The 26,039-nt window shown below is 40.7% G+C and overlaps 4 protein-coding genes across 5 annotated transcripts; 3 read left to right on the top strand and 1 right to left on the bottom strand.

Moving 5' to 3' along the window:
• On the bottom strand, positions 1 to 4,362 carry LOC116161383. Its single transcript, XM_031474715.1, has 8 exons — positions 3,621 to 4,362; positions 3,393 to 3,573; positions 3,163 to 3,339; positions 2,938 to 3,113; positions 741 to 1,031; positions 516 to 696; positions 294 to 470; positions 1 to 246 (listed from the first exon to the last, which is right to left on the bottom strand). The coding sequence occupies exons 1-8, from the start codon at positions 3,893 to 3,895 to the stop codon at positions 61 to 63; spliced, it is 1,644 nt and encodes a 547-aa protein (XP_031330575.1). The 5' UTR covers positions 3,896 to 4,362; the 3' UTR covers positions 1 to 60.
• Positions 2,149 to 18,864, top strand: LOC116161384. 2 transcript variants are annotated; one of them, XM_031474717.1, is made up of 5 exons: positions 2,149 to 2,277; positions 17,762 to 18,090; positions 18,133 to 18,313; positions 18,364 to 18,540; positions 18,586 to 18,864. In XM_031474717.1, exons 2-5 carry the CDS (start codon positions 17,813 to 17,815, stop codon positions 18,775 to 18,777), a joined length of 828 nt encoding a protein of 275 aa, XP_031330577.1. In that variant the 5' UTR covers positions 2,149 to 2,277; positions 17,762 to 17,812; the 3' UTR covers positions 18,778 to 18,864. The 2 variants fall into 2 exon arrangements, with proteins under 2 accessions (XP_031330577.1, XP_031330578.1); XM_031474718.1 differs by lacking the exon at positions 2,149 to 2,277 and adding an exon at positions 17,654 to 17,697.
• Positions 5,910 to 8,691, top strand: LOC116161385 (alpha-tocopherol transfer protein-like). The gene is made up of 5 exons (XM_031474719.1): positions 5,910 to 7,540; positions 7,593 to 7,939; positions 7,987 to 8,167; positions 8,222 to 8,398; positions 8,448 to 8,691. The coding sequence occupies exons 2-5, from the start codon at positions 7,665 to 7,667 to the stop codon at positions 8,634 to 8,636; spliced, it is 822 nt and encodes a 273-aa protein (XP_031330579.1). The 5' UTR covers positions 5,910 to 7,540; positions 7,593 to 7,664; the 3' UTR covers positions 8,637 to 8,691.
• Positions 18,865 to 21,586: 2,722 nt separating the features above from the next.
• Positions 21,587 to 23,092, top strand: LOC116161911 (aminoacylase-1-like). The gene is made up of 7 exons (XM_031475409.1): positions 21,587 to 21,699; positions 21,746 to 21,915; positions 21,958 to 22,129; positions 22,176 to 22,322; positions 22,367 to 22,548; positions 22,593 to 22,819; positions 22,866 to 23,092. The coding sequence occupies exons 1-7, from the start codon at positions 21,606 to 21,608 to the stop codon at positions 23,068 to 23,070; spliced, it is 1,197 nt and encodes a 398-aa protein (XP_031331269.1). The 5' UTR covers positions 21,587 to 21,605; the 3' UTR covers positions 23,071 to 23,092.
• Positions 23,093 to 26,039: the final 2,947 nt, after the last annotated feature.

Genomic DNA, 26,039 nt, shown 5'->3' on the forward strand with positions numbered 1-26,039 from the left:
ATGTGTAAAAACCGTAACACAAATATATGTGGGGTTGACGAAGGAGGGGGGAGGTAATGCTTAGTCCCTCAACCACAGTTTTTGTTCCGCGTCAAAGTAAAACTGCAATTCCACCAGCTTCTTCATGGTTCTCTCGTGGTAGACGCGGATGGATTCTAAATCTCCACCGAACTGCTTCGGAAGGTACCTCTTTGGTATCCACTCGTAAAAGCTGTTCGTGCTCTCCTGGCTCGAGTGAAGTTTAATCTACGTACGAGAAGTTACATCACATCAAATACTTTGTGAGATCTTACTTTGGATGATATTTCCTGACCGATCCAAGGCTTGAACATGTTGTAAATCGTGTGCATAACCCGATTGGAGTGGAGAAAATGGACGTTTTTGATCCTGCATGGAAGTCCATGCTGAATGTAGTCGAAGTAAACCTTCAGAAGGTGCACGTTAATTTTCCAAGCGTGCATAAACGTCGACTGAAATGATAACTTGTCACGGGAGGAGATAATTGGCGAACCTACCCCTCTGCAATCAACGGCGTATATAACGTCCTGCGGGTTGTTATCTTGAAGAATCGCCTCTACAATTAGGCAGTTCATCCTCAAAAAACACGCAAAATCCAGATTTCTGTAATTACTATCGTTCAACCCGGAGAAGAAGAGCGTGGATCCTCCATAGCGTTCAGGCATTACAGCAAAGTGCCTAAAATGTGTTCTGCTAACGTGTTTTTTAAAGGGGAAGCTTACATGACTCTCGCAATTTTCCTAAGATCTTCATTTTGCACATTTCTATCTTTGAATAAGACCGGAGTCTTCGTCTTGATTCTGAAGTGAGTCTCTATGGTAGCCTTGCACAGCTCGACGGAGCTACCGGTGGCAATCAGGAACAGGACTAGCTGTTCGTCCGTCAATTGGGGAAGATCAGTTTCGCGCTGCCATATCTTCAGCAGTTGAAGATCATCGTCGCTCACGTGGCCGGCTTGGATTATTGCACCGGCACTGAATCCAAATTTAACTTCCGACATTTCCGTACGCAAACTGAGGAATAAGAGAACACCGTTCTTCAATTACCCAATTTCCCATCTGACGTTAAGTGGTTATTATTCCGAAATGTATGAATTTACAGTAGGATAATTACTTCATTTGAATAAATTGCACAATATTATCGCGTTTGTGCTCTTTATACGACAAATCCATTTTTAAGGTGAGCCGAAAGAGCGTATTGATAAATTGCTTGCATTTTAAAGGTTAGTTTCCGCAATCTGGAGACTACGACATTCACAGCTGCGCTCCTGGTAGAATAAATCACTTTTAAAACGGAGTCCTCCAGTACCTTCTCGAAAAACTTTGTTGGGACAGCAGAATAATTTGAAACGTCTCAAAGGCTTATGAACCTTGGTCAAATACAGTACCTTTTGAATGGTTTCGCTACCAGGAGAGCAGAAAATGCAAACTCAAAGCAGAAATTCATATGTCGGAATAGCATACAGAAAGAATATGGTCTAAGAATCCTTTTACGCAATGTGCCGCAGCCCTTCTGATTTGAAGTGGATTTATACCTCCTAAACTCTTCTGAAATATTCAGCATATGCAACGAAATCGGTTAATCACTTACATTGGGACCTACTGATATTTACAGCGAGCGCAGAATTCAGTTCCTGAAGAAAAGCTGCCATCTGAATCATTTTACGATGTTTGCTGCTGTGCCCCTGACACGATATTTCACATTTGAAGTGAATTTATGGCTTCTAGTGTGGTCTTTCTGACCGTAGTGTTCTTTTCCGCAGTTCGGGGAAAATTCAAGTCCCGGCTATCAAGTGCCGACGTTAGCTGCTGCACCCCTTTTACGGTAAATAACCCGTTGTAGTATCACTGGTTTTTTGGCACTTTTTTGTTAGACGCTTCAGTTTTTGTAATCCTGGTACCTGAACGCTAACAAAGAAAGAGGGATACATTATCCGCTCCTGATACTATCTATCCACGTATATAGGTCGTAATTAGTAATTTATTCCTCATTAAATCAAAGGATAATGTGGTTAATGGACAAATAAAAATTAAAAAACACCTTGATAGGTAAATTATGCTGAAATTTGTACCGTGTAGCGCAACTTAACTGGCACCCACGCCCAGTTCTTCCGCATTTACCTTTCGCGTATCAGGTGCATTCGGTAACCCAAATGGCACAGTGACAACACTCACTTCCAAATTTTAATTCCATTGGAGTGAAAGATCAGAAGGTCGTGACACAGATCGCTAGAATTTCCAGTACGAGACAATCAGTTAAGTAGTCAGTTAAGTGAGTAATCTTAATTTCAATTTTAATAGTTTACTGTACCGGGTGACCCAATAAGACTGTTCCTCGGCCATATCTCGGGGACCGTTCGTCGTATGACTTAGGGATAAAAAAATTTGGGTAAATCGGTCATGAAGAATCGCTGGAAAATATTTTCAAGTTCTAAAAATGACCAAATTTAAAGAAAATGCACTTTTAAGATTTAAGATTGCTGTTACGCCCTCTGGTGGTCATTTTTAGAACTTGAAAATATTTTCCAGTGATTTTTCATGACCAATTTACCCAATAATTTTTTTATTCATACGACGAACGGTTCCCGTGATATCGCCGAGGAACAGCCTTATTGGGTCACCCGGTAGGTACACCATTAACCTTAAAAATTTGCTGAAAAATTGATTTTTGGGGTGATTTCGCTTTATTGGAACCATAACAATTTTCCATACGACATCAATTTTCGGGATTATATTTCAGAAATGTGCCCTTCTTGCAAAAGTAAAACAAAAACACCAACCTCATTTGGTAATCAAAAACGATGCCATGAGTCTAAAGGACATTTCAATGGAGGGGAGTGAAAAAACGTATTTTCTACTTCACACTTGAATTACCTAAACTGAATGAGAACTACACATAAGAGTAATCTATGTTTGGGACCTTTGCAAAAGTTCCGCGTCAAAAAACCATTGCAGCGACTCCAACCTCTGTACAAGGGCCTGACTGTAGACTTCAACTGACTCCAACTCGCCCCCATATTCTCTCGGAAGACATCGCGTCGGTATCCACTTCTTGTGGAACAACTCCATGTCCGTGCCGCTGCAGTGGAAGTGGATCTGCAAGCGAACTAATGTTACACACTGTTCGGTGCTATTGGAAGCCAACCAAGCCTGCCATTTCCGGATTAATAAAGGGGCTTAGCATTTTAAAAAGCGCCTTTACAGTAAAGGACGAATTGATGAAGTGAATGCCCGCCAGTCCCATCGGAAAGCCGTTCTGAATGTACTCCGAGATCGTCCTTAGCAAACCAAGCTTCATCTTCATCAGATGCTTAAATGTCATCTGAAATTTTCACGAGCGCGTCTCGAACAATTCTTCTTTCGTCACGGACTTACCCCATTCCCGTCGACGAGGAAGATTGCGCTTTTCACGGGACCGTTAAAGACGGACACATCGGCGTTCATCGTCAGTAGCGATAACGTGCATTTAGTGTCGTAGTGGTCGACGGATCCCTCGACAAACTTCCAGAAGAAGATGACCGAGTCGTTGTGGTACACGGGAAGGTTGGCGGTCACGCTGGGGAGCAATCGACGGATAAAGATGATAGCGGGACTCTCACTTACACTGCTTTGAGGTTGCGACGCATCTTCTCGTCCAAGGTGCGACCGTCGAAGACATCAGGGTGAGTCCGCTTCAGGTGGTAGTGCGACATGATGATGTTCTTCGCTGTTTGTACGTCATGGCCGGCGGCGGTGAGGAAGATCAGGATCTGTTCGTCGAGCAACTTCGGTATTGGCTCTTGGACCAGCCACTTTTTGATCGTGTCCAAGTTACCCCAAATCTTCGTGTCATTCTTTATAACGTCACTCGCGCTGAAACCTAGACGAAATTGCGACATGGAGTGCACTGAAATGCGCGGAACACGTTCGAGGGTACAAGGTTGCACCTATTCGCAGTGTCGTCCTTGGTGCTTGCAAATTAGCATACCATTAGAAATGGAAATTAAGTTGACCTGGATGGTATGTATAGGTAATATCTCTACTTATCGGCGAAAACGTGGTGAAGGTGCTCTGATTTGTTGTCCCGATGTCATAGTCTTTTGATCTCGCTTCCAAAATAAGTGGCAATACCCAAGTTAAAGGATGCGTTGCGTAAGTAGGTAACTATAATTGGAAATACCAGAAATGGTTATACAATAATAATTTAAACAGTTGAAGGTTAAGATTGTTGACCGCCTAATAGCACGCAACTCACATCGCAGGATAATCTAAAAACCTCATGCCAGCCTTTAAAAAGCCTTAAAATTGTGAGAGACTTGAAGGTCCTTTAAGCTCTCAGAAGCTATTGCAGCCTAGACGACTTGAAAACTCACATGGACCTTTCTTACCCACTTAAAAGCCTTTAATTTTTGAACACTTTGTGCTTTTAAAAAGACTAGACTAATTCAATGGGTTTCAAAGGTCTCCCAATCCTGTCATGCTCTTAAAATCAATAGAAACTCACAAAAGCCAATAATTAGACTCTTCCTCAACATTATATTTCCCCAATACAGTCGTTTAAACCAAATTATAGTGTTCGTCCATTTTTCTTGGGCATAGAGAGGCACCTCTTCAGTGATTCTGTTATCTTCCTAACACACACTTAATGAATTAACTTGAAGTAACACAGTTAACTTAAACGAAAATAAAATATTGAACATAGAAAAGATCAGAGATTAAAGCAGAAACACCTCCTGACCCAAACGGTTCTCCTGATAAGGAAGTCCAATCGAATATTCATAAGTTTATACTCCTAGATTACGTTTTCCTGGTAGCTAGAGAAAATGTACAACGTTTTCGTGCCAGATACTTCGCGAATTAGAAGCATGAAGATCTCCCCGCGCAACATGTTCTCCTAATACAAAAGTCTAAACCAAAGCAAGGTATTAGAACACTTCTTTTGTACTTAGAAGAAGATTTTCCTGATAGCTAGAAAAAATATACACCGTTTTCGTGCCAAATACTTAGCGAATTAGAAGCATGAAGATCTCCCCGCGCGACATGTTCTCCTGATACAAAAGTCTAAACCAAAGCAAGATATTGGAACACTTCTTTTGTATTTATAAGACGATTTTCCTGGTAGCTAGAGAAAATGTACAACGTTTTCGTGCCAGATGCTCAGCGAATTAGAAGCATGAAAATCTCCCCGCGCAACATGTTCTCCTGATACAAAAGTCTAAACCAAAGCAAGGTATTGGAACACCTCTTTTGCACTTAGAAAACGATTGTCCTGGTAGCTAGAGAAAATGCACAACGTTTTCGTGCCAGATACTTAGCGAATTAGAAGCATGAAGATCTCCCCGCGCAACATGTTCGCCTGATACAAAAGTCTAAACCAAAGCAAGGTATTGGAACACTTCTTTTGTACCTAGAAGACGATCTCCTTGTGAATTACGATCTCATGGAAGCCCAAGTGGATTCTTACTGAATGAATTAGGAGCACAAACACCTCTTCGCCTAAAACAAACTTCCCATACAGAAATGTATACGAAAATCAGGTGCTGGCACATTCTCCTTTGAGCTTACCAAAATACCTCCTCAAAGATTCTGTTCTTCTAGCAAACAGTGAACATTTACATTTTACAGATATTCAGGGAATCCTCCTCATGCAAACAGTTAAGTGATAGCAAATAGATTCCTTGACAATAGTTCCTCTGTCATTTCCTGAACACCCCCATGAAAGTACGGAGGATTATATGATCAGGAGTTGTTGTGTTGTGCTCCTAATTCATTCAGTAACAAAGTAAAGGAAATTAACTTGGGCTACCATGAGATCATATTTCATAAGGAGATCGTCTTCTTTCTGTATGGGAAGTTTGTTTTAGGCGAGGAGGTGTTTGTGCTCCTAATTCATTCAGTAAGAATCCACTTGGGCTTCCATGAGATCGTAATTCACAAGGAGATCGTCTTCTAAGTATAAAAGAAGTGTTCCAATACCTTGCTTTGGTTTAGAGTCTTGTATCAGGAGAACATGTTGCGCGGGGAGATCTTCATGCTTCTAATTCGCTAAGTATTTGGCACGAAAACGTTGTACATTTTCTCTAGCTACCAGGAAAATCGTTTTCCAAGTACAAAAGAAGTGTTCCAATACCTTGCTTTGGTTTAGACTTTTGTATCAGGAGAACATGTTGCGCGAGGAGACCTTCATGCTTCTAATTTGCTAACTATCTGCCACGAAAGCGTTGAACATTTTCTCTAGCTACCAGGAAAATCGTTTCCAAGTACAAAAGAAGTGTTCCAATACCTTGCTTTGATTTAGACTTTTGTATCAGGAGAACATGTTGCGCGGGGAGATCTTCATGCTTCTAATTCGCTAAGTATTTGGCACGAAAACGTTGTACATTTTCTCTAGCTACCAGGAAAATCGTTTTCCAAGTACAAAAGAAGTGTTCCAATACCTTGCTTTGGTTTAGACTTTTGTATCAGGAGAACATGTTGCGCGAGGAGACCTTCATGCTTCTAATTTGCTAACTATCTGCCACGAAAGCGTTGAACATTTTCTCTAGCTACCAGGAAAATCGTTTCCAAGTACAAAAGAAGTGTTCCAATACCTTGCTTTGATTTAGACTTTTGTATCAGGAGAACATGTTGCGCGGGGAGATCTTCATGCTTCTAATTCGCTAAGTATTTGGCACGAAAACGGTGTACACTTTCTCTAGCTACTAGGAAAACGTAATCTAGGAGTATAAGCTTATAAATAGTCGATTAAACTTCCTTACCAGGAGAACCGGTTGAGTCAGGGGGTGTTTCTGCTCTACTCTCTGATCTTTTCTTAGTTCAACATTTTGTTTTTGTTTAATGTAACTGTGTTACTTCAAGTTAATTCATTAAGTGTGTGTTACGAAGATATTGTCAGTTGTTTGTGGATACCAGGGGAACATAATCCCTGAAGAGGGGCCTCTCTAAGCCCAAGGAAAATGGGCCAACACTATAATTTGGTTTAAACTACTGTATTGGGGAAATATAATGTTGAGGAAGTGTTTAATTATTAGCTTTTGTGAGTTTCTATTGATTTGAAGAGTATGAAAGAGCATGAAAGGATTGGGAGACCTTTAAAAGCCATTAAATTAGTGTAGACGCTTATGTAGTGTATTTAAAAGCACTAAGTCTTCAAAAATTAAACGTTTTTAAGTGAGTAAGAAAGGTCCATGCGAGTTTCTAGTCGTCTAGGCTCCAATAGCTCCCGTGAACTTAAACAACCTACAAAGTCTCTCACAAAGCTTTAAAGACCCGCATGAGTTTTTAGAGCCTCAATTTTAAGATTATCCTTGCCATGTGAGTTGCGTTCTATCTAACAATCTTAATTTGCAACTTTTTAGATGATTATATAACCACTTTTTTAATATCTCTAATTATTGTTACCTACACACGCAAGGCATACTTTAATTTGTGTGATTGCCAGATATTTTCTGAGCAACCTCAATGGGCTATGGCAGTAGGATAACAAATCAGAGCACTTTCACCACGTTTTCGTTAGTATGTAGAGACATTATACATACAATCAGGTAAACTGCAATGAAGTGAATCTCCATTGCTAATGGCATGCTAATTTGCAAGCACCGAGGATGACACTGCGAATAGCTGCAACCTTGTCCCCTCGTACACGTTCCACGCATTTTAGTGCACTCCATGTCGCAAATTCGTTTAGGATTCAGCGCGAGGGACGTTATAAAGAATGACCCGAAAATTTGGGATAACTTGGACAAGATCAAAAAGTGGCTGGTCGAGGAGCCAATACCGAACCTGCTCGACGAACAGATCCTGATTTTCCTCACCGCTGCCGGCCACGACCTACAAACAGCGAAGAACATCATCAAGTCGCACTACCACCTGAAGCAGACTCGTCCTGAGATCTTCGACGGTCGCACCTTGGACGAGAAGATGCGTCGCAACCTCAAAGCAGTGTAAGTGAGAGTCTCGCTATCTTCTTCATCCATCGATTGCTTCCCAGTTTGACCGCCAATCTGCCCGTATACCACAACGACTCAATCATCTTTTTTTGGAAGATGGTCGAGAAAAACGTCGACGACTACGACCATAGATGCATGGCGTCGCTACTGACGATGAACGTCGATGCGTCCGTCTTTAACGGTCCCGTCAAAAGCGCAATCTTCCTCCTCGATGGGAATGGGGTAAGTCCGTGACGAAAGAAGAATTGTTCGACACGCGTACAGTGGAAATTTCAGATGACATTCAAGCATCTGATGAAGATGAAGCTTGATTTGCTAAGGACGATCTCAGAGTACATCCAGAGCGGCTTTCCGATGCGACTGGCGGGCATTCACTTAATCAATTCGTCCTCTACTGTAAAGGCGCTTTTTAAAATGCTAAGTCCCTTTATTAAACCGGAAATGGCAGGCTTGGTTGGCTTCCAATAGCACCGATCGGTGTGTAACATTAGTTCGCTTGCAGATCCACTTCCACCGCAGCGGCATGGACATGGAGTTGTTCCACGAGGAGTGGATACCGAAGCGATGTCTTCCGAGAGAATATGGGGGCGAGTTGGAGTCGATCGAGATCTACCACCATGCACTTGTAGAGCAGCTGGAGTCGCTCCAATGGTTTTTTGACGCGGAACTTTCGCAAAGGTCCCAAATGTAAACGAATTTCTATGTGAATTGGTTCAAAATAAATCCTTTTACTGGCCTCCTTTAGATTCGTCACATCTTTTTTGAATGCCACATAAGGTTGCTGCAGTTCGGATTCCAAAACTTGGGGACTAAAAAGCATCATTTAATAAACGTCCGGTGTGAAAGCACTGACAGAGGCTAAATTCTTGCGATAGAAAGTCTCACCAAGGCGGTTGAGGGAGGGGGGAGGAATACGATTGTTCCATTGTCATTTCGTTAATACCCCCATGAAAATATAGAGAGTTATATGAAAAGAAGCTGTCGAGTCCTCGAGGTATTACAGATAACGTAGCACCGGGGGGGTCTTGGGAGTATGGAATACCCCACAGCAGTATTTTAAGCAAAGAAGGTATACAATAGCCCCCAGTAAACGATAGTCCATTGTCAATTCCTGAATACGCCCATAAGAGTACTGTGGGAGCCCTAACACAGGTTAAACTTTTGTGTGATAAAGCGTTACCGAGGGTTCTGAGGGTATGGAATACCCTCTAGGTCTAGTAAACGATAGTTTCATTGTCATTTCCTGAATACTCGCATTAGAGTACAGAGGGTTATATCAAGAGGACTTGTCGAGTCTTTCTGTGCTGAAAGTACTGGAGGGGGGGGGGTATTCCATACCCTCTTACGTTATCTGCAATACTCCTTTGGAGAAGAAGATGTGATAATCTCCCCAGAAACTTCGAGAGAGCCCTGAGAGGAGTTAAATTTTTACCGGGGGGGTCTGAGGGATATTCCAATCCCCCTCCCCCCTCATCCGTATACGATAATTCCATTCTCATTTCCTGAATATCTCTACGAGAGTACAAAGGGTTATATGAAGAGGACTTGTCTAGTTTTCTTGTACTGAAAGTACTGCTAGGGGTGGGGGGGAAATTTCATACCTTCAGACCCCCCGGATCTACGTTCTTTGCAATACTTTCTTGGAGAATAAGATCTGATATTCTTCTCAAAAACTGCTGTGAGAGCCATGACGGGCTAAATTTTTGCGGGAAAAAGTGATATTGGTGGGTCAGGGGGGTATGAAACCAAGCCTGCCGATCCCGTAAAAACTGCACATTTTCAAATAACTTTAAACCCTCTTAAATATCGTAAAGCTACGATACAGATAAAGAAACAGATGCACGTTCTTAAAGCTCTTCAAAACTATTGAATACTTGAAAGAAAACGCTAAATTGACTGACTGACTGAATGCGCTTTTAGTGTGTTGGAAGTAGTTGGTACCATTTGCATTGACATGACCTCTTTTAAAGCTTTTGTCGTAGTAATGATACGTGTATTTTTCCGAAGAATGTTGATTTGAATTGGAAAATTCCAGAGTCATCACGCTAAAATTGTTTTAACTATATAATTATCTAAGCGTCTTTACGCGAATGGAGTAACGCTGTATTCCTCTAGAGGTAAAGTTATTTTTATATCAAGTAGGTTTTGTCATATCTATCTTTGTTTTATCTCTCTCGTAATGTGAAACCCATCAATGGAGTAAGCAGTTTAAATTCATCGGAATTAGGTCTAATTTGTCGCATTGTAGTTTTTTCTTTGTACCGGGTGACCCAATAAGACTGTTCCTCAACCATATCTCGGGAACCGTTAGTCATATGACTTAGGGGTAAAAAAAATTATTGGGTAAATCGGTTATGAAGAATCACTGGAAAATATTTTCAAGTTCTAAAAATGACCACCAGAGGGCGTAACTGCCATCTTAAATTTTAAAATTGCATTTTCTTTAAATTTCGCATAATAAACTAAACATTCTTTTTTCACATTTTTAAAGCGAACCAGTTTATCTACCATTTTCGTAAAAACAAAAATTCAGTTATTTCAAAAACAAAGCGTGGGGCGTTCAATTGTTTTTGCAATAACCTGCTTTAACTTCTTAATCGTTTGATCGATTGTAACAAATTTGGTATCGATGAAAAGAGCATTCCTTAGGCAACAAGAATCAACCAAAATATAGTTAATTTAGTTGAATCGTTCTCCGCCAGGGGGCTAGTTGTCTTTATGAAAAAGTAGCCAAATAACACCGAAAGAAGCCAGTGAAAACCGTTTTTCAAAATCTCGTTCCTAACCTCAAATATTGGGAAAATGAGATTAATTAATTAATTAATAAAAATGCATTGTATCTTATTTGACGTATTTCCGGTATTTGTCGATAGCGCGAAAGATTGTTTGGAAAAGGACCATACACTTTTAGGTAAGCCTTGGAAAATTAAACAAATGAAACACGATGCATTAAAAAATAATAGCAGCCGTAATTTGTAAATTATTCTGCTGTGTTTACATTAAAAAAAGTGCAATTTTTTGGATTTTTGGATCTGAAATGCCGATTTCTAACCAAGAAGTATTTTCCAAAATTTAGTTGCTGTTTTATGCAGTTAAATATTATTTGTGTAGGTATCTGGATTGTTCATTACCAAGATAAAGGTTATACCCACTAGTGCCCGAGGATTCACAAAGCTCGTATTCTGATTTAATTTTAATTTTATATTTTTATTTACTTTTTGGCGTGATTTGTACACGTCTGGTGCCCAAAATTATATGAGCTTTTTCAAACCGTGGTCAATTTTCTTTTCCTTCTCGAAGTTTGCTGTAAAGGACATAGAAGGTCTTAGAGTGCGCTGGAAAATCGGTAGATGCTAAGAAAATCTCCCATAGAGGGCTTTAGAGAGCCTGTAACACTTTTGTGGGGTCTCTTGAAAACCCAAAAAATGTCCCCATTTTGTACACTTTCTAAGAGACTCTAACACTCCTGAGGCCTCAATGGAAGATTTCAAGGTTCTCAACGGCTGAAAAGGACTTTTAACCGATCTTTAAGTGTGGGGTCGCTTGACAGGAAATACAAAGGATTAGGAGCTCTAAACAGGTTTGAAGAGCTTTTATGAGCCTTAAGATCCATTAGGGCAATTTGTTAATTGTTTCATGAGCTTTGAAGCAGTCTCTTTAGAACTTTTGAAATCCGATTACCTTGGTATATTTGGTTATTTAGTCTTTAATGGCATTTAAGAGGGTTCTTTTCAAAGGCTATGGAACATTTAAGGGCATCTTCCAAAATCTCTAATAGTCTTCAACAGTCTCCACACCTAAATGTTATTTCAAAAGTCAAGCCTTTGAGCAATTTTCAGAGACTTTAGAACCTTTCATTACCTAGAAGGGCCTTTAACAGCCTTTAGAGCCTTTTGTTGTATTTCTGATTTTCAAAGGTCTTTCAAGGGTTTCTAAGGTCTATACAGTCTTTCAGAATTCCTTGAAGAACACTCTTTTATAAACTTTGAAGGTCTTTAGTAGCTCAACGTTCAAATATCTTTATTAGACAGTAAGTTTTCAAGTGTTTTTAAAGGTCTTCATGGTTCTCCAACAGATTTTATAGGTCTTTAGAGAAACCCAGATGTGTTCATAGTACCCTTATAAGACTTAAGAGCCCTTAATAACATTTATGAGATATTGGGAGCTTTTAATGTCATTAATAGTCTCTAAACGTGTTCAAAAAGCCTTAAGATTCATTAGGGTCTTTTTGGCAATTTGTTAATTGTGTTAAAAGGTTTTCAAGAGCTTTGAAGTAGTCTTTTTAGAAGGGTCTTTAACAGCCTTTAGAGCCTTTTGTTGTATTTCTGATTTTCAAAGGTCTTTCAAGGGTTTCTAAGGTCTATACAGTCTTTCAGAATTCCTTGAAGAACACTCTTTTATAAACTTTGAAGGTCTTTAGTAGCTCAACGTTCAAATATCTTTATTAGACAGTAAGTTTTCAAGTGTTTTTAAAGGTCTTCATGGTTCTCCAACAGATTTTATAGGTCTTTAGAGAAACCCAGATGTGTTCATAGTACCCTTATAAGACTTAAGAGCCCTTAATAACATTTATGAGATATTGGGAGCTTTTAATGTCATTAATAGTCTCTAAACGTGTTCAAAAAGCCTTAAGATTCATTAGGGTCTTTTTGGCAATTTGTTAATTGTGTTAAAAGGTTTTCAAGAGCTTTGAAGTAGTCTCTTTAGAAGGGTCTTTAACAGCCTTTAGAGCCTTTTGTTGTATTTCTGATTTTCAAAGGTCTTTCAAGGATTTCTAAGGTCTATACAGTCTTTCAGAATTCCTTGAAGAACACTCTTTTATAAACTTTGAAGGTCTTTAGTAGCTCAACGTTCAAATATCTTTATTAGACAGTAAGTTTTCAAGTGTTTTTAAAGGTCTTCATGGTTCTCCAACAGATTTTATAGGTCTTTAGAGAAACCCAGATGTGTTCATAGTACCCTTATAAGACTTAAGAGCCCTTAATAACATTTATGAAATATTGGGAGCTTTTAATGTCATTAATAGTCTCTAAACGTGTTCAAAAAGCCTTAAGATTCATTAGGGTCTTTTTGGCAATTTGTTAATTGTGTTAAAAGGTTTTCAAGAGCTTTGAAGTAGTCTCTTTAGAAGGGTCTTTAACAGCCTTTAGAGCCTTTTGTTGTATTTCTGATTTTCAAAGGTCTTTCAAGGGTTTCTAAGGTCTATACAGTCTTTCGGAATTCCTTGAAGAACACTCTTTCATAAATTTTGAAGGTCTTTAGTAGCTCAACGTTCAAATATCTTTATTAGCCAGTAAGTTTTCAAGTATTTTTGAAGGTCTTCATGGCTCTCCAACAGATTTTATAGGTCTTTAGAGAAACCCAGATGTGTTCATAGTAGCCTTATAAGACTTAAGAGCCCTTAATAACATTTATGATTGGGAGCTTTTAATGTCATTAATAGTCTCTAAACACGTTCAAAAATCCAGCTGCGAAGGTCTTTCTTGCTCTAAATGTTATTAAAAGCTTAGTATTGAAAAATCTTTATTAATTTCTAGCAGCCCCAAAGGTCTCAAATGCCTTTTCAGAGGCACATAGAGCCTTTTAGGTCTCATTAAACTCCTGAACATTATTTATGACGCACTAAGAGTTTTTAACTGTTATTAATAGTCTGGAAACTTGTTTAAAAGACTAGCCCCAAAAGCCTTTATTTATGTCAGACAGCCCCTATAGTTTCAAAGGTACAGACGTCTTTCGGGCCTTATGGGAGTCTTTAGGAGCCTTTAATCGTTTCGGAAACATTTAGAGCCGTTAATATTCATTAATAAAACGTGTATAAAGGCCATTATGAATTTTTAACACTCTCTAAAGGCTTCAAATCCATTTTCAGAGGCAAGTTTCCTATGTATCACTTAGATGAATTAGGAAGCATTTAAAGGTCATTAATAATGAGGCATTTGTCATGGTCGTTAGATCCATTGAAAGTATTACCAGTCCGTAATAGCCTTTGGTAGCATTAAAGGTCGTTAAATCGGCGTTATTATTTATACTATAGAACCTTAACAGAGTTAAAAAATGTTCAAGTGCTTTCTATACAGTGCCTCGAAAATACACAAACCGCACATAGAGCCTTTTAGAAGCCTTTCATATAAAGATTCTATGACCTGTAAAATCCTTCAAGATTCTTTATTAATTCCTAGAAACGTTTAGGTAGTTTGAAGAGTATCAGTTCCAATGAGCCTGTAAAGTCATTTAAAACAAGGGCGCCCAGCCCTCAAGGAAATCAAGGCTTCGTATACGCTGGGGGGTATTCCATATCCCCCGGTAAGACATTTTTCAACAAGGGCCACCCAGTCCTCGAGGTTCTCATACTAGTTTTTGAAAACTGATGGACATATCTTTCTTTCCTGTGGAGTGTCCATGCGTCCCATCTATATTTTTGAGCCCCGAGTCCAAATTTGTGAATTTTGTAAACCTTGGATCACATTTATTGTATATTGCACAATGAATTCTGGATTCTGAATCCAGACTTGTTAATTTTCAATCCTAAATATTCATGAACTTGAGTCATAGATTCCTAGTCATGAACCCATGAATCCTCTTGAACCGTCGAATTGGGTCATGAGTTTCAATCCAGGAATCTTGAACCTTGGGTTGCGGATTCTAAATCTTGTGTCCAGAGACTTAAACTCTGAATACCAAGTCCTGAATCCTGTGTCTATCCAGAGCCTTTTAGTCCCTGAATTATGATTCCCCTTGGGATTTGTGCGTTGAGTGTTAATTCGACCGCTGAGGTTTGGGATTTGAACTTTTAGAAATTTGTTTATTGAACCCTTAATCTAGTCCCCGTACTCTAAACTGTGAATCTTGGGTGTTGAAGGGTAAGATATCACAATGGTTTATAAATCTCTATATCTTGAACCATGAATTCTAAACCATGAACCGTAAATCCTCGATGGGAAATTTTGAACCTTGTACTCGAGCCTGTGTTTTGAGTATTGAATCCTATCGTCTTAATCCTGAATCTTGTGGGACCTTCAGCGTTGAATCCTGAATTCCCAGTAATAAGAATTGAGTTCTGAGTTTGGGGACCAGAATCCTAGTTTTTTTGGGTCTTAAGCCCCGTATCCTAAACTCAAGAATTGAATCTTAAGATCTGAACTCTGAATCGTGAATTCCTTATCCTGAGCCTACACTCAATCCTGGTACGTGTATCCAGAAGTCTGAACCCCTTTAGATCCAGTATTTTCTGTGCGCAATTTGTCGGTATCTTGAACCCCAAATCCCGTCTCCTAGATCCTACACCCTTAGCCCCTCGTGAACCATGTGAAACTAATTCCAGAGTGCTGAATTTTGAACCACGTATTGTTAATCCTATTGACTCTTGAATCCTAAATCTTAAATCCAGAATCTTCTGGAGAATTGAACATTGTGTTTAACTCCGAGTGCTCAATCCCTTGTGTTCTTGAATTTGCAATTCCGCACCCTGAATTCTGAACAGTGAATTGGAAAATTTTGACCCTTGTATTCGACCCTGTGTTTTGAGTATTGAATCCTGAATCCTAAATCGCAAACCATTGAGGTTTGAAGTCTTGATCCTGGATCTTATGGAACCTTCAGCGTTGAATCCTAAATTCTCAATAATAAGAATTAAGTTCTGAGTTTGGGGACCAGAATCCTAGTTTTTGTTGGGTCTTAAGCCCCTTATCCTAAACTCAAGCATTTAATTTTAAAATCTGAACTCTGAATCGTGATTTCCTTATCCTGAGCCTACACTCAAACCTGGTTCGTGTATCCAGAAATCTGAACCCTTTTAGATTTAGTATTTTCTGTGCGCAATTTGTCGGTATCTTGAACCCCAAATCCTGTCTCTTAGATCCCGCACCGATAGTCCCGCGTGAAACATGTGAAGCTAATTCCTGAGTCCTGAATTTTGAATCACGTATTGTTAATCCTATTGACTCTTGAATCCTAAATCTTAAATCCTGAATCTTCTGGAGAATTGAACATTGTCTTTAACTCCGGGTTCTCAATCCTGCATTTCCGCGACCTGAATTCTTAACAATGAATTCCGAACCAATAACCCTGGATCCTGAACTCCCTACCATGTTTCTCAATGATCCGTGCTTAACCTGCGAGTTTTTTTGAACCTTGATTTACATATACTAATTCCTGAAATGTGAATGACGGCACACGAATTCTGGATTTTGTACGATGAATCATTAATTTTCAATCCTAATTCTCTTGATCCTTGGGTCAAGGATTCCTAGTCATGAACCCTAAGTTCTTAGATCTTAAACCCTGAATCTCTAGTACCCAATCCTGGACCTTAAATTTTCTCTCCCAAGGCTTGGGTCCTTTGTTCTAGTTCCCGAATATTTTTGGGATTTCAAGCTCGATTCCTGAATCCTGAATTCTAATCGTGATTCCTAAGACCCGAATTCTTCACTTGGTCCGAATTTCTAAATTATTTAAGACTTGGATCACGATTGTTGAGTACTGGTTTAATCTAGTATCCCGAACCCTATGCACTGAGAATCGACTTAATCCGTAAGATCTGAGCAATGAATTCTTGCATCAATACTCTGGATCCTGAACCCTGACTCTTTGTGTTCTGAACACTCAATCATTAATTTTCAACACCAAATATTCTTGAACCTTGGGTCATGAATTCCAAGTCTTCTTGAATCTTCAGCGTTAAATCTTGAGTTCCCACCCATGAATCATTGAATCTTGAGTCAACACATTCTGAATACCAATCCCGATCTTGTATATATCCTCCATTAGTCCTAATTCCTGAGACCTCTATCCTGAACCGTGAATCTTGATTGTTGAGCTGAGATTAATTTATTAATCCCTATTTCCAGAACCCCGAATTCTCAATACCTATAATGAACCGTAAATTCTTGATGCGCAATTTTGAGCCCTTTATCTTGTGTAAGTCTCAGAAAAGCCTCGAGCCTGTGTTTCGAGTATTCTGAATCCCAAATTTTTAATCGCAAACCTTCTTGAGGTTTGAAGTCTTAATCCGAAACCTTGATAAACCTTCAGCGTTGAATCCTGAATTGTGAATAATAAGCGTTGAGTTCTGAGTCCTGAATCCTAGGTTTTGTTGAGTTTTTAGCCCTCTGTGTCCTAAACCTAATCAGGATCAGGTTTCGACCCAGCAGTGATCGTAACAAAATCGGGATCAGAATCAAGTTCGGAATTAATCAGAATCGAGAACCATGGCCATGATTGAGACCGTTACCACCACAGTGATGGTGAATGTGATCTTCATTCACCCCGTTAGAGCCAAAGTCATCGTGAATCATTCGGAAGCTCTCGACACCCCGTCGGTAGTCAGTGGAGCCTACCCAATTATTGTAGTAAAATGTATCAGGCGTGCAGAAATGTTTCAGTGCAAATAAAAGGTGACATTTTTTGTAGTGTAAAACTGTATCACATGCTGATGCCGTGACTAGACCTCACCTTTGATCTTCATTTAAAGATATTATCTCATTACCAGGAGCAAAGATTTATTTCGATTGGTATGCTTTCTCAGCATTAAGCGTACCATGTGAACGTCGTAAAACGTAGATAGAAGGTTGTATTTAACTTTATAACAGGATTGGACACAGGTAATTCGCGATATCAGGGGAACATAACTACTGCCTTGTCACTTATCCTTTGTTGTCCTTCTCGAAAATCTTCTAATCTACTTAAATTAGCAATAACTTTAATTGAAATCATTGGACAATTAGAGCTCCTAAATTAGGAACTGTTGAGAGGAGGTTTGTAATTAAATTAAATCATGCCAATAAAATTTAAATGACTCATTGTGCGTCGGGTTCTCAGGCGAGTTTATGACACCGTCTGCGCAATCGAGGAGTCAGTTCTCAAGCAGACATGTCGGAGGTTAAGTTTGGATTTAACGCCCGCGATATCATTCGCGAAGGTCACGTGGCCGAAGACGATCTTCGGACTTTGAGGGACTGGCTGAGTAGTACGGATTTGCCGAAATTGAACGATGAGCAGCTCGTCCTGTTCCTGATCTCCACCAACAATGACGTAGAGGTCTGCAAGGGAACCGTTGAGAACTACTTCAGGTGCAAAACGGCAGAGTGCGTCCTCTTCAGGGACCGCAACGTGCTCAACGAAGACTTGCGACGCATCGCTGGCGTTGGGTAGGTGTTCAAATTTCGACGTCAGCCCAAAACTTCTTTCAGGTACTTCGCAGTGCTGCCCGAACGCTACCAGGGTTCCTCGCTGTTCTTGTCGTCATTTCAAGACACCAACTACCGAAACTTTGACACGCCTAGTTTCCTGAAGATGAACTGTATGGTCTTGGAGAGTGTACTTCAGGATGAAAATCCTCAAGATTCAATTTATATCATTGATGTCAGAGGGGTACGGAGCTAACGGTACCGACTATCTTAGGGGCTCACTTCCAATTTTAGTTTAGCTTCATGCACATCTTCAAACTGAACCTTCATGTAATCCCAGTGTATTTCAATTACATTCAAACGGCAATACCGCTAATAACTAAGAACCTTCACATCCTCTACGCCAATCGAGCTCTATTCGCGGCATTCAACATAATCAAACCGTGGTTGCATAAAGATCTGGCAACGAAGGTGAGTACCCGCGAATCGGCAGTGTAAAATTGCCCACCTTTCCAGGTCGTTTTCCATGCGGGCGACAACGGGATGCGCGACTTTTACGAAAAATGGATACCGAAGAGGTACTTTCCGAAGGAGATCGGCGGAGATTTAGGCTCGATAAAGGTCTACCACGAGAGGACGATGCGAAAAGTCAGAGACCTGCAGCATTACTTCGACGCCGAGGAGAAACAGCGGACCGGCCATCGGTAGTTGGTTTTTCACACTTTGCTGCACCCTTGATAGAATGTTAAATGTATTGAAAAGATCGAGGATTTTATTAAATCACAGAGGGACGAAGGGGTTTACTGACCAAGTCCATCTCGATATTATGTGCTCCTGGTATAAAAAGTCTTTACGCATTGTTAGTACAGGTCGGAAAATCATTTCTTTTCCCAAGCGTTTGTATTAAGATCACAGAACCACAAAAAATGTATATTAGATAGAGTCACATCATGGAGTCTTGATAAAACTTAAATCTGTTGAACAACGTTTTTCCGCGACTCATGGGAAGATAAAGCTTCTACACACGCTATTAAAAACGCTAATACAACGAGAAATCTGTTTAAAATCAGATACGTTCTTAAGTATTATGATCTCCTAATACAAAATCTTACAGATCTTCGCATCAAGACCCAAATTTATTTCTACGGAATCATCAGGATCATAGAGGCACGAGAACGTTTTAATTCTCCCGCGTAATCTTCCCCTCATATGTGCTTTTCTATAAAACAATGTTTGTATTAGGATCAGAGAAATGCAGGAATCTCTAAAATCTGTAGTCATAACGTCTTCTGGCGTATTACATCTCCTGATACAACAAGCATCAGGATCTCAGAGACGCAAGTAAGTTTTTAATCCCCTGTAAGCACCGGGGGTATGGAGTACCCCCCAGCTAAGTAGTATTCTCAACAGAACTGACTTTGTATCAAAATCACAGAAACTCACGGACGTTTTCGATCTCTTGACATGTATTATGTTATCCTGATACAAATTCCTCTTATTTTTATATCAGAATCACAAAAATGCGGGAATGTTTAAACTTATTGGCAAAAAAACACCTTCTAAGGTACTATAATCTCCTGATACAATATGTACATACTTTCATAAGAACCACAACCATGATCTAAAAGCTATTTTTACGGATTTCTGTATCAGGATCATAGAGACAAAAGAACGTTTCAATCCTTTTTTAAGAATATTTATATCAGGACTACAGGTAAATATGAGTTCTTAGAATCTATTGACAATACTCTTTCCTAAATTGTATAGTCCCTTAATACAATATTTATATTATTTTGCCCCAGATCTGCAAACAAGTGTAAAACTATTTCCTTTAATGCGAGCTATAATTTCTATTGATCCGAACTCTATTTTTATGAAACTTTGTATCAGGATCATAAACACGTGAGAACGTTTTAAATCTCTTTTCAGAACTTGAATTATTATACAGAATCACGGAGTCGCAGAAATGTTTCGAATCTGCTGACCGAAACCTTCTTCACGTTTTACAGTCTCCTGTTACATGCATTAGAACTATAGCCAAAATTATTTCGCTTAATCCAAAATTTATTTATCGGAACTTTGTATCAGGATCACATAAGCCGCAAGAAGATTTCGAATGCTCCACAAGAAACATTGACAAGTATTATGCTGTCCTGATACATCTTATTTAAGGAACTTTGTATCAGGATAACAGAGACCCAAAACTTTTCAAACCTCATGTCCAACACTTATGCGCGTATTATTGTCTCCGGAGGCAGGATTCTTTTAAAGGATACCAGGAATCCAGAATCGCAGTAAGTCAAGAATATATTGATAAAACACTCTCTCACGCATTACACGCTTCTAATACATGTGCGTATGCCATTTTGCAATATTTCCAGACACACCCAGAAGAGTTTGTATTTGAATCGCAGACACGGAACGGAAACGAAACCGTCTCGCATTATATGACCTCCTAATGTAACAGGATAGACGAAGGTTTTAACTAAATGACGGACAAAGCTGCAATCTTTGTATCAGGGCCACAGAAACCCATTTAAAGTTATGTTCTCCTGTAACAAAGCTATGTCACGATCCTTACATTATCCCAATTGTGTGTGAGGATTCCCGGGGGACATCGGACTACAAAAATGTGTTATTAGGATTACAGGTCCGCTTGTTGGGACTTATCAGTCCATTTATAATACCTGTTACAATTTTTATTCTATTATTGTTTTTAAAAAAATGTATCAGGAGAATTGCAAATACGCTCCTGATAAACTGCATGGTGGGAAAGTATTATTTTTATTAGCGCTTTGATATCGGTGACGAAGTATTTGGTTCTGTTTGTTCATCCTACGCCTTTGACATAGGAAAATGAAAATTTTTTGGGGAATATGAAACGTGAGCTATGTTCCAGTCGAATTATTTGCTCCTGATACCATTAACACTTTTTGAAATTTTTGGAATTAGGATAGCAGCATTTTTTTTACTTGTTAGAGAAATTCCTATGTTGTGTAGACCTAAAACGCTTATTTTAATGGCGTTTAATGGAAAATTCCTGTTTTGCTATTGAATTAGGGGTTCATAAATATGTCCTATTGCGAGAAGGTGTATTTTATTTCAACTTTGTCGGCCATTTGCTTCTAATGAAACAACGCAACCGTGAGATTCTCATCGGCAATCGGAACGCATATGCTAGTAAATTCTCTACAGGAGATTTTCACCTCTGTTCTCCTGATATTAACTTATGGAATTAAAATGAAGACATTGAGGTGCTTTGTCTTCTTCCTAAAACTCCTTTGGCGAAATGGTGATCGTACTAATACTAAACGTGACAAAAGTGGGTTGTACCAGGAGCACAGCAGGTATCACGTGAACGTAGTAGACACGCATTAGAACTTTAAGATTGCTTTAGGATGATCTGTTTGTGTCACATTCCTTTCAATCAGCCGAAGTCTTGAAAACATTGTCAACAGGCGGTTTTGGTTAACCGCATCCTCTCGCGCTCGCTCTATTCATAAACACATCGAAGATATTTCGGTATCATAAACGCCATGGATCTGTCGTCGAAAGAACTGGACACCATCGCCGTCGAAAATTTTCGACGGTACCTCCGCATACCGTCCGTGCATCCCGACATCGACTACGGTAAGTACGCGCGGTTTTGCTTCCCCGCTATCAACCTTCTTCGCAGAGCCGTGCGTCGAATTTCTGGAGACGCAGGCGAAGGACATCGGGCTGCAGTTCCGGGTCTTTCGGGACGTGCCGAAGAATCCGATGGTCGTACTGACGTGGCCGGGCAAGGAGCGGTCGCTTCCTAGCGTCATGCTGAATAGTCACATGGACGTGGTGCCCGTGTTCGAGGTTGGTCCCTTCGGCGCGATTTTTTTTAACGTTGGCTTGCAGGAGAATTGGACGCATAGGCCGTTCGACGCCGACATCGACGAGAAGGGGGATATCTACGCGCGCGGCGCTCAGGATACGAAATCGACGGGGATTCAGTACCTGGAGGCGATCAGGAGGTTGAAGATTCAGGGCGTTCGGCCTCGGCGAACGGTTCACGTGACCTTCGTGCCAGGTGAGTGTTAAACTGAGTCCAATGGCTTACCTTCGGCGTGTTCCAGACGAGGAACTTGGTGGAGGTGAAGGTGTCATGAAGTACGTCGAGACTGACAACTTTAAAGGATTGAAGGTCGGGTTCGCCATAGACGAAGGGAGGAGCGGTAACGGCAAAACTCTTGTTGTCCAGTACGGCGAGAAGAGAAACTGGAGTAAGTTCACAATTCACAATCGTTCACTAATCCCTTGCTTCCAGAGTTTGCCGTTCACTGTCCGGGAAAATCTGGACATGGGTCGCTTCTGCTGAAGAACACTCCGGGAGAAAAACTGCGGGCCATTCTGAATAAGCTTTACGCATTTCGAGCAGAGCAAAAGGCGAAGGAGGACAGAGAGAAAAGTGGAGATCACGTGACGACCGTTAACCTTACCATAATGCGGGTGCGTTGAGGCCAATCTGATCGGGTGTTGTGAAGGTGTTTTAGGGAGGAGTTCAGGGGAACGTTATTCCCGAGGAGTTCGTTTTGGTGTTCGACCTTCGCATTCCGGTTGAGGATTATGACAGCGTTGAGGGTAGGGTGAAGGAGTGGTGCAAGAGTGCTGGGGAAGGAGTGTGGATTGAAGATATCCTCAAGGACGGCGATTCTCCTAATACGGCGACTGATGAGTCGAACGTATTTTGGGTTGCCTTCAACGAGGCGTCGAAAAAAATGTAACTTTGTTTTGAAGCGTGCACTTTCTAACTCGGTTCGTTGAAGGGGGTACGAGATACAGCTCATCATAGCTCGGGGAAATACGGATGGAAGATTTCTAAGGTCCGTTGGTATTCCCACTTTTGGTTTTGGTGCGAAACAGGATACGCCGATTAGAGCGCATGCGGACGACGAGTTCCTGAACGTAGATGTGTTCCTGCAGGGCATCCAAATTTACAAAGAAATTATTATCGCAGTTGCGAATGCTTAATTAAACGCCTGACGTAGTTTTATTAGACTGTACTCGATTTCACTTAAAAGTGAAGGAACAAACACCTTCTAAGCAGCTTGAAAAGCTGTAATCTGACTCTGCCGCCTTAAGTCCCAAGTATGGATCCACTTTGACCCTTTGGTCTATTGTGCTTGCCCCTAGCATCTTACTCCGAGGGAGGCAGTTTTGTTGAAAAATCTGAGGATCTTTTCCGGCTGCAACTCCCTGATCTGCTGAGGTGCTATTGCAGCCTCACCCAGGTCCGGTGACAGTCTCACCAATCAGATGAGGTGTTCTGCCGTCTCTTCCTCCTCAAAGCAGATGCCGTTAGTTCACCTCTGCTGAGTGCTAGCAGCGAGCCGGTTTTGGTCTCCTGGAAACCGATCAGTTTCTTGGATTGTCTTAGTCCTGGGGAAGATTCTCTCCTTCCTTTTCTGAGATGACTTCTTTTCACTCCTCCAGCTAGACTTGGTGGTGCTCCACAGTGGGGTTCCGGTCCAATTTGGGGATGTTTAGTGCCGACCTTAGCCTCCTCATTACCGGCTATCCCCTCGTGAATTAGTACCCACACTAATTACGCCTGGTTATTTCTTCCATAAGCATCTTGGAGGTTATTGAGGCGTCGACAGCTCATTAAGGCCGTAGTGGCCTTGTTGACCGCCATGGTGATGTGAGGCTTCCAAGTTAGCCTCTTGTCCCGCGAAATGGGTTCCCCTCAAGAGCTGCAAATACTCTCTAGCTGAGCACGGTCACCATCTGCCTCCACCATCATTCCCAAAGGGTTGTTCTTCTCCTTTGAGAGCACCTTCCGTAGGCGAGAGGATACGGGAATTTCAAACGAGAAGAAAAGGGCATCAGCGAGGAATGTAGCAAGTCGCTCTAGGTCAACTTGATCCATCACCCTCCTGCAGAGGCCTGCGGTAATGCTTTTCATTAACTCCTCGTACATGCACAACTCGTCAGACACCCTCCATCCCACTATTCTGCCTGCTAGGAAAGGAGGAGGTCAAGCTATTATCCAAATGATGCAGAATGAGGGGATCCGTTCTTTCTCCTGACCATGTTTTGTCGAGAAGATCCCACCTTGATGCCCTGGACAGCGTCCTGAAAGGTTTTCTTTGGAGGTGTGGAGGCGCCTCCGCCTTCCTCCTTGGCTCAAGAAGATGTGGAGATGAGGACGGGTTTTTTTTAAGGGAATTATCTGCGTTCCCATCTGGGGACAGAACTACTAACTGTTTATTTCTTTCTTTCTTTAGTTCTTTTTTCTTTCTTTCTATCTTTCTTTCTTTATTTATTTATAGTCTCTCTCTTGTTCTGGGCCTTCAACAGGCTTCCGCTCAATTACAGACTGACCCGCATAAATTAATGCTTTTTAGAGGTGCTTACGAATTAATAAAACTTTCAGAAGTAGCCATCAGAATGCTCGAAACTGGTCTGCCACAGATAAAAAATTCTTTCCTCAGCCCAGGTTCGAACACCCGACCTCCGGCTATGCAGCCCAACGCTTTACCACTGAGCCTTGAGCCTGTTGGCCCTCCTGAGGCTTTTGTTGGGTGTTGCTTGACTTTGCAGCCATGATCCTAGTCTCGTTTGGGTTATGTCCAGCACCTATTAGTTTATTGAACCGCTTGCGAGCTGCTCCACAAAGTTTTACTTGATGAAGTGACCTTTAATTGCATGTCCTCTATAGCTTGTCTCTTCTGAGGCTTTGTTACCCGAAAATTTGCAGTCCTCAGGTGTTTCTTCGGAGGGAGGGTCTAGGCTAGTGTCTTCGTCAAAGGCCAATAAGGTCCTCTCGATGTCGGACAGGCCTTGATCGGTGGTGGTTGGAGGTAGCGACTCCTCCATTACGACTTTAGTGGTTTTTGTATTTAAGTCGGACATTGTCGCCCGAGCATCAGGACCAATGGAACCGAGCTTTGGTCCCTAGGTTACTGGGAGCACCTGTCTGCTTCTTCCAGAACCTACGCCGCTTTCCCCAGGCCTTTACCCCCCTTAATTTTCAGGTTGATAATCGTCTTCTAAAGGCATGTGTTGGGTTTAGGGTTTTCATGACAGGCGTCTTGAAAAAGGATTTATCTGCCGAGGTAACTAAAGAGTGACCTTGTTTGTGGTGCAAGTTCGAAGCTTTGGTAAAAGGGATTTCCCAGTCACGTAACTAAGGAGTGCCCGTGTTTTGTGATGCAAGTGCAATTTTTTCTCATTATTATTATTGCAAATAGAAGTTAGTAGAATATTGGATAGACTTCCATATAAGTTAAATAATCCGAGTGAAAAAAGCAGGGTAGTAAAAGATAGATGCCATATTGAAAACCTACGCTACTCCTAAAAAATGACAAATTATTCATTTCAAATAGTACAAAGAAGAAAAACCAAAGCGTTCAAGCAAATCAAAAAAAGTTCTATGCTTACATATAACGTTTTTTTAGTTGCTAATGAAAAAATCCTTGTTTTTATTGAGTTTTTGAAATCACAAATTATAATTTAATTAGAAAACCCTGTAAAAATGTTGAAAATGGGACACCCTGTACTTGCTCTCATACCATTCTAACGTACATGCGAGATTTTAAGGGTATCTAAGAGTCAATAGTTAGTTGTTCCTATGAGACTGAAAAATAACTGGTGCCCTTTTAAGGGCTTTTAAAATTCTCTAATAGCGTTAGATAATGTCCATGAACTAGGCAGGCCTACTACAGCAGACCATGGTTCTGCTTACTAATATCATTAGTGTTCCGTTAGTGCATGTTAGTACTGCTGAAGAAATCGTTAGTACACAAAAGGAAACTTACTATTTTTAAAAAATATTTGTGGGCCTGCTAACTTCATGCCAGCAGACCCATTTGAGAAAATCGATTCAATCTTTACACTAGTTAAACTAGCAGCGTTAGTGCTCGTTAGTGCCGCCAATATAAACGTTAGTTCTCAAAGTGTAACAACTCAAAACGTTGTAAAAAGGGGTCTGCTAACTT

Source organism: Photinus pyralis, unplaced genomic scaffold (assembly GCF_008802855.1).
Source record: "Photinus pyralis isolate 1611_PpyrPB1 unplaced genomic scaffold, Ppyr1.3 Ppyr1.4_LG10, whole genome shotgun sequence".
In the NCBI taxonomy this organism is placed as follows: Eukaryota; Metazoa; Arthropoda; class Insecta; order Coleoptera; family Lampyridae; genus Photinus; species Photinus pyralis.

Excerpts from the sequence above, each read along its gene's own strand:
- LOC116161911 (XM_031475409.1), top strand. The coding sequence starts at position 21,606 with ATGGATCTGTCGTCGAAAGAACTGGACACCATCGCCGTCGAAAATTTT. Across the intron at positions 21,916-21,957 it reads ACGTGGTGCCCGTGTTCGAG|GAGAATTGGACGCATAGGCC; the intron begins GTTGGTCCCTTC and ends GTTGGCTTGCAG. Across the intron at positions 22,323-22,366 it reads CGGCGAGAAGAGAAACTGGA|AGTTTGCCGTTCACTGTCCG; the intron begins GTAAGTTCACAA and ends CCTTGCTTCCAG.
- LOC116161384 (XM_031474717.1), top strand. The coding sequence starts at position 17,813 with ATGTCGGAGGTTAAGTTTGGATTTAACGCCCGCGATATCATTCGCGAA. Across the intron at positions 18,314-18,363 it reads ATATCATTGATGTCAGAGGG|TTTAGCTTCATGCACATCTT; the intron begins GTACGGAGCTAA and ends TTCCAATTTTAG. Across the intron at positions 18,541-18,585 it reads ATAAAGATCTGGCAACGAAG|GTCGTTTTCCATGCGGGCGA; the intron begins GTGAGTACCCGC and ends CCACCTTTCCAG.
- LOC116161385 (XM_031474719.1), top strand. The coding sequence starts at position 7,665 with ATGTCGCAAATTCGTTTAGGATTCAGCGCGAGGGACGTTATAAAGAAT. Across the intron at positions 7,940-7,986 it reads CGTCGCAACCTCAAAGCAGT|TTTGACCGCCAATCTGCCCG; the intron begins GTAAGTGAGAGT and ends ATTGCTTCCCAG. Across the intron at positions 8,399-8,447 it reads AACCGGAAATGGCAGGCTTG|ATCCACTTCCACCGCAGCGG; the intron begins GTTGGCTTCCAA and ends GTTCGCTTGCAG.
- LOC116161383 (XM_031474715.1), bottom strand. The coding sequence starts at position 3,895 with ATGTCGCAATTTCGTCTAGGTTTCAGCGCGAGTGACGTTATAAAGAAT. Across the intron at positions 697-740 it reads AGGAAAATTGCGAGAGTCAT|GCACTTTGCTGTAATGCCTG; the intron begins GTAAGCTTCCCC and ends AACACATTTTAG. Across the intron at positions 247-293 it reads GTCAGGAAATATCATCCAAA|ATTAAACTTCACTCGAGCCA; the intron begins GTAAGATCTCAC and ends TCTCGTACGTAG.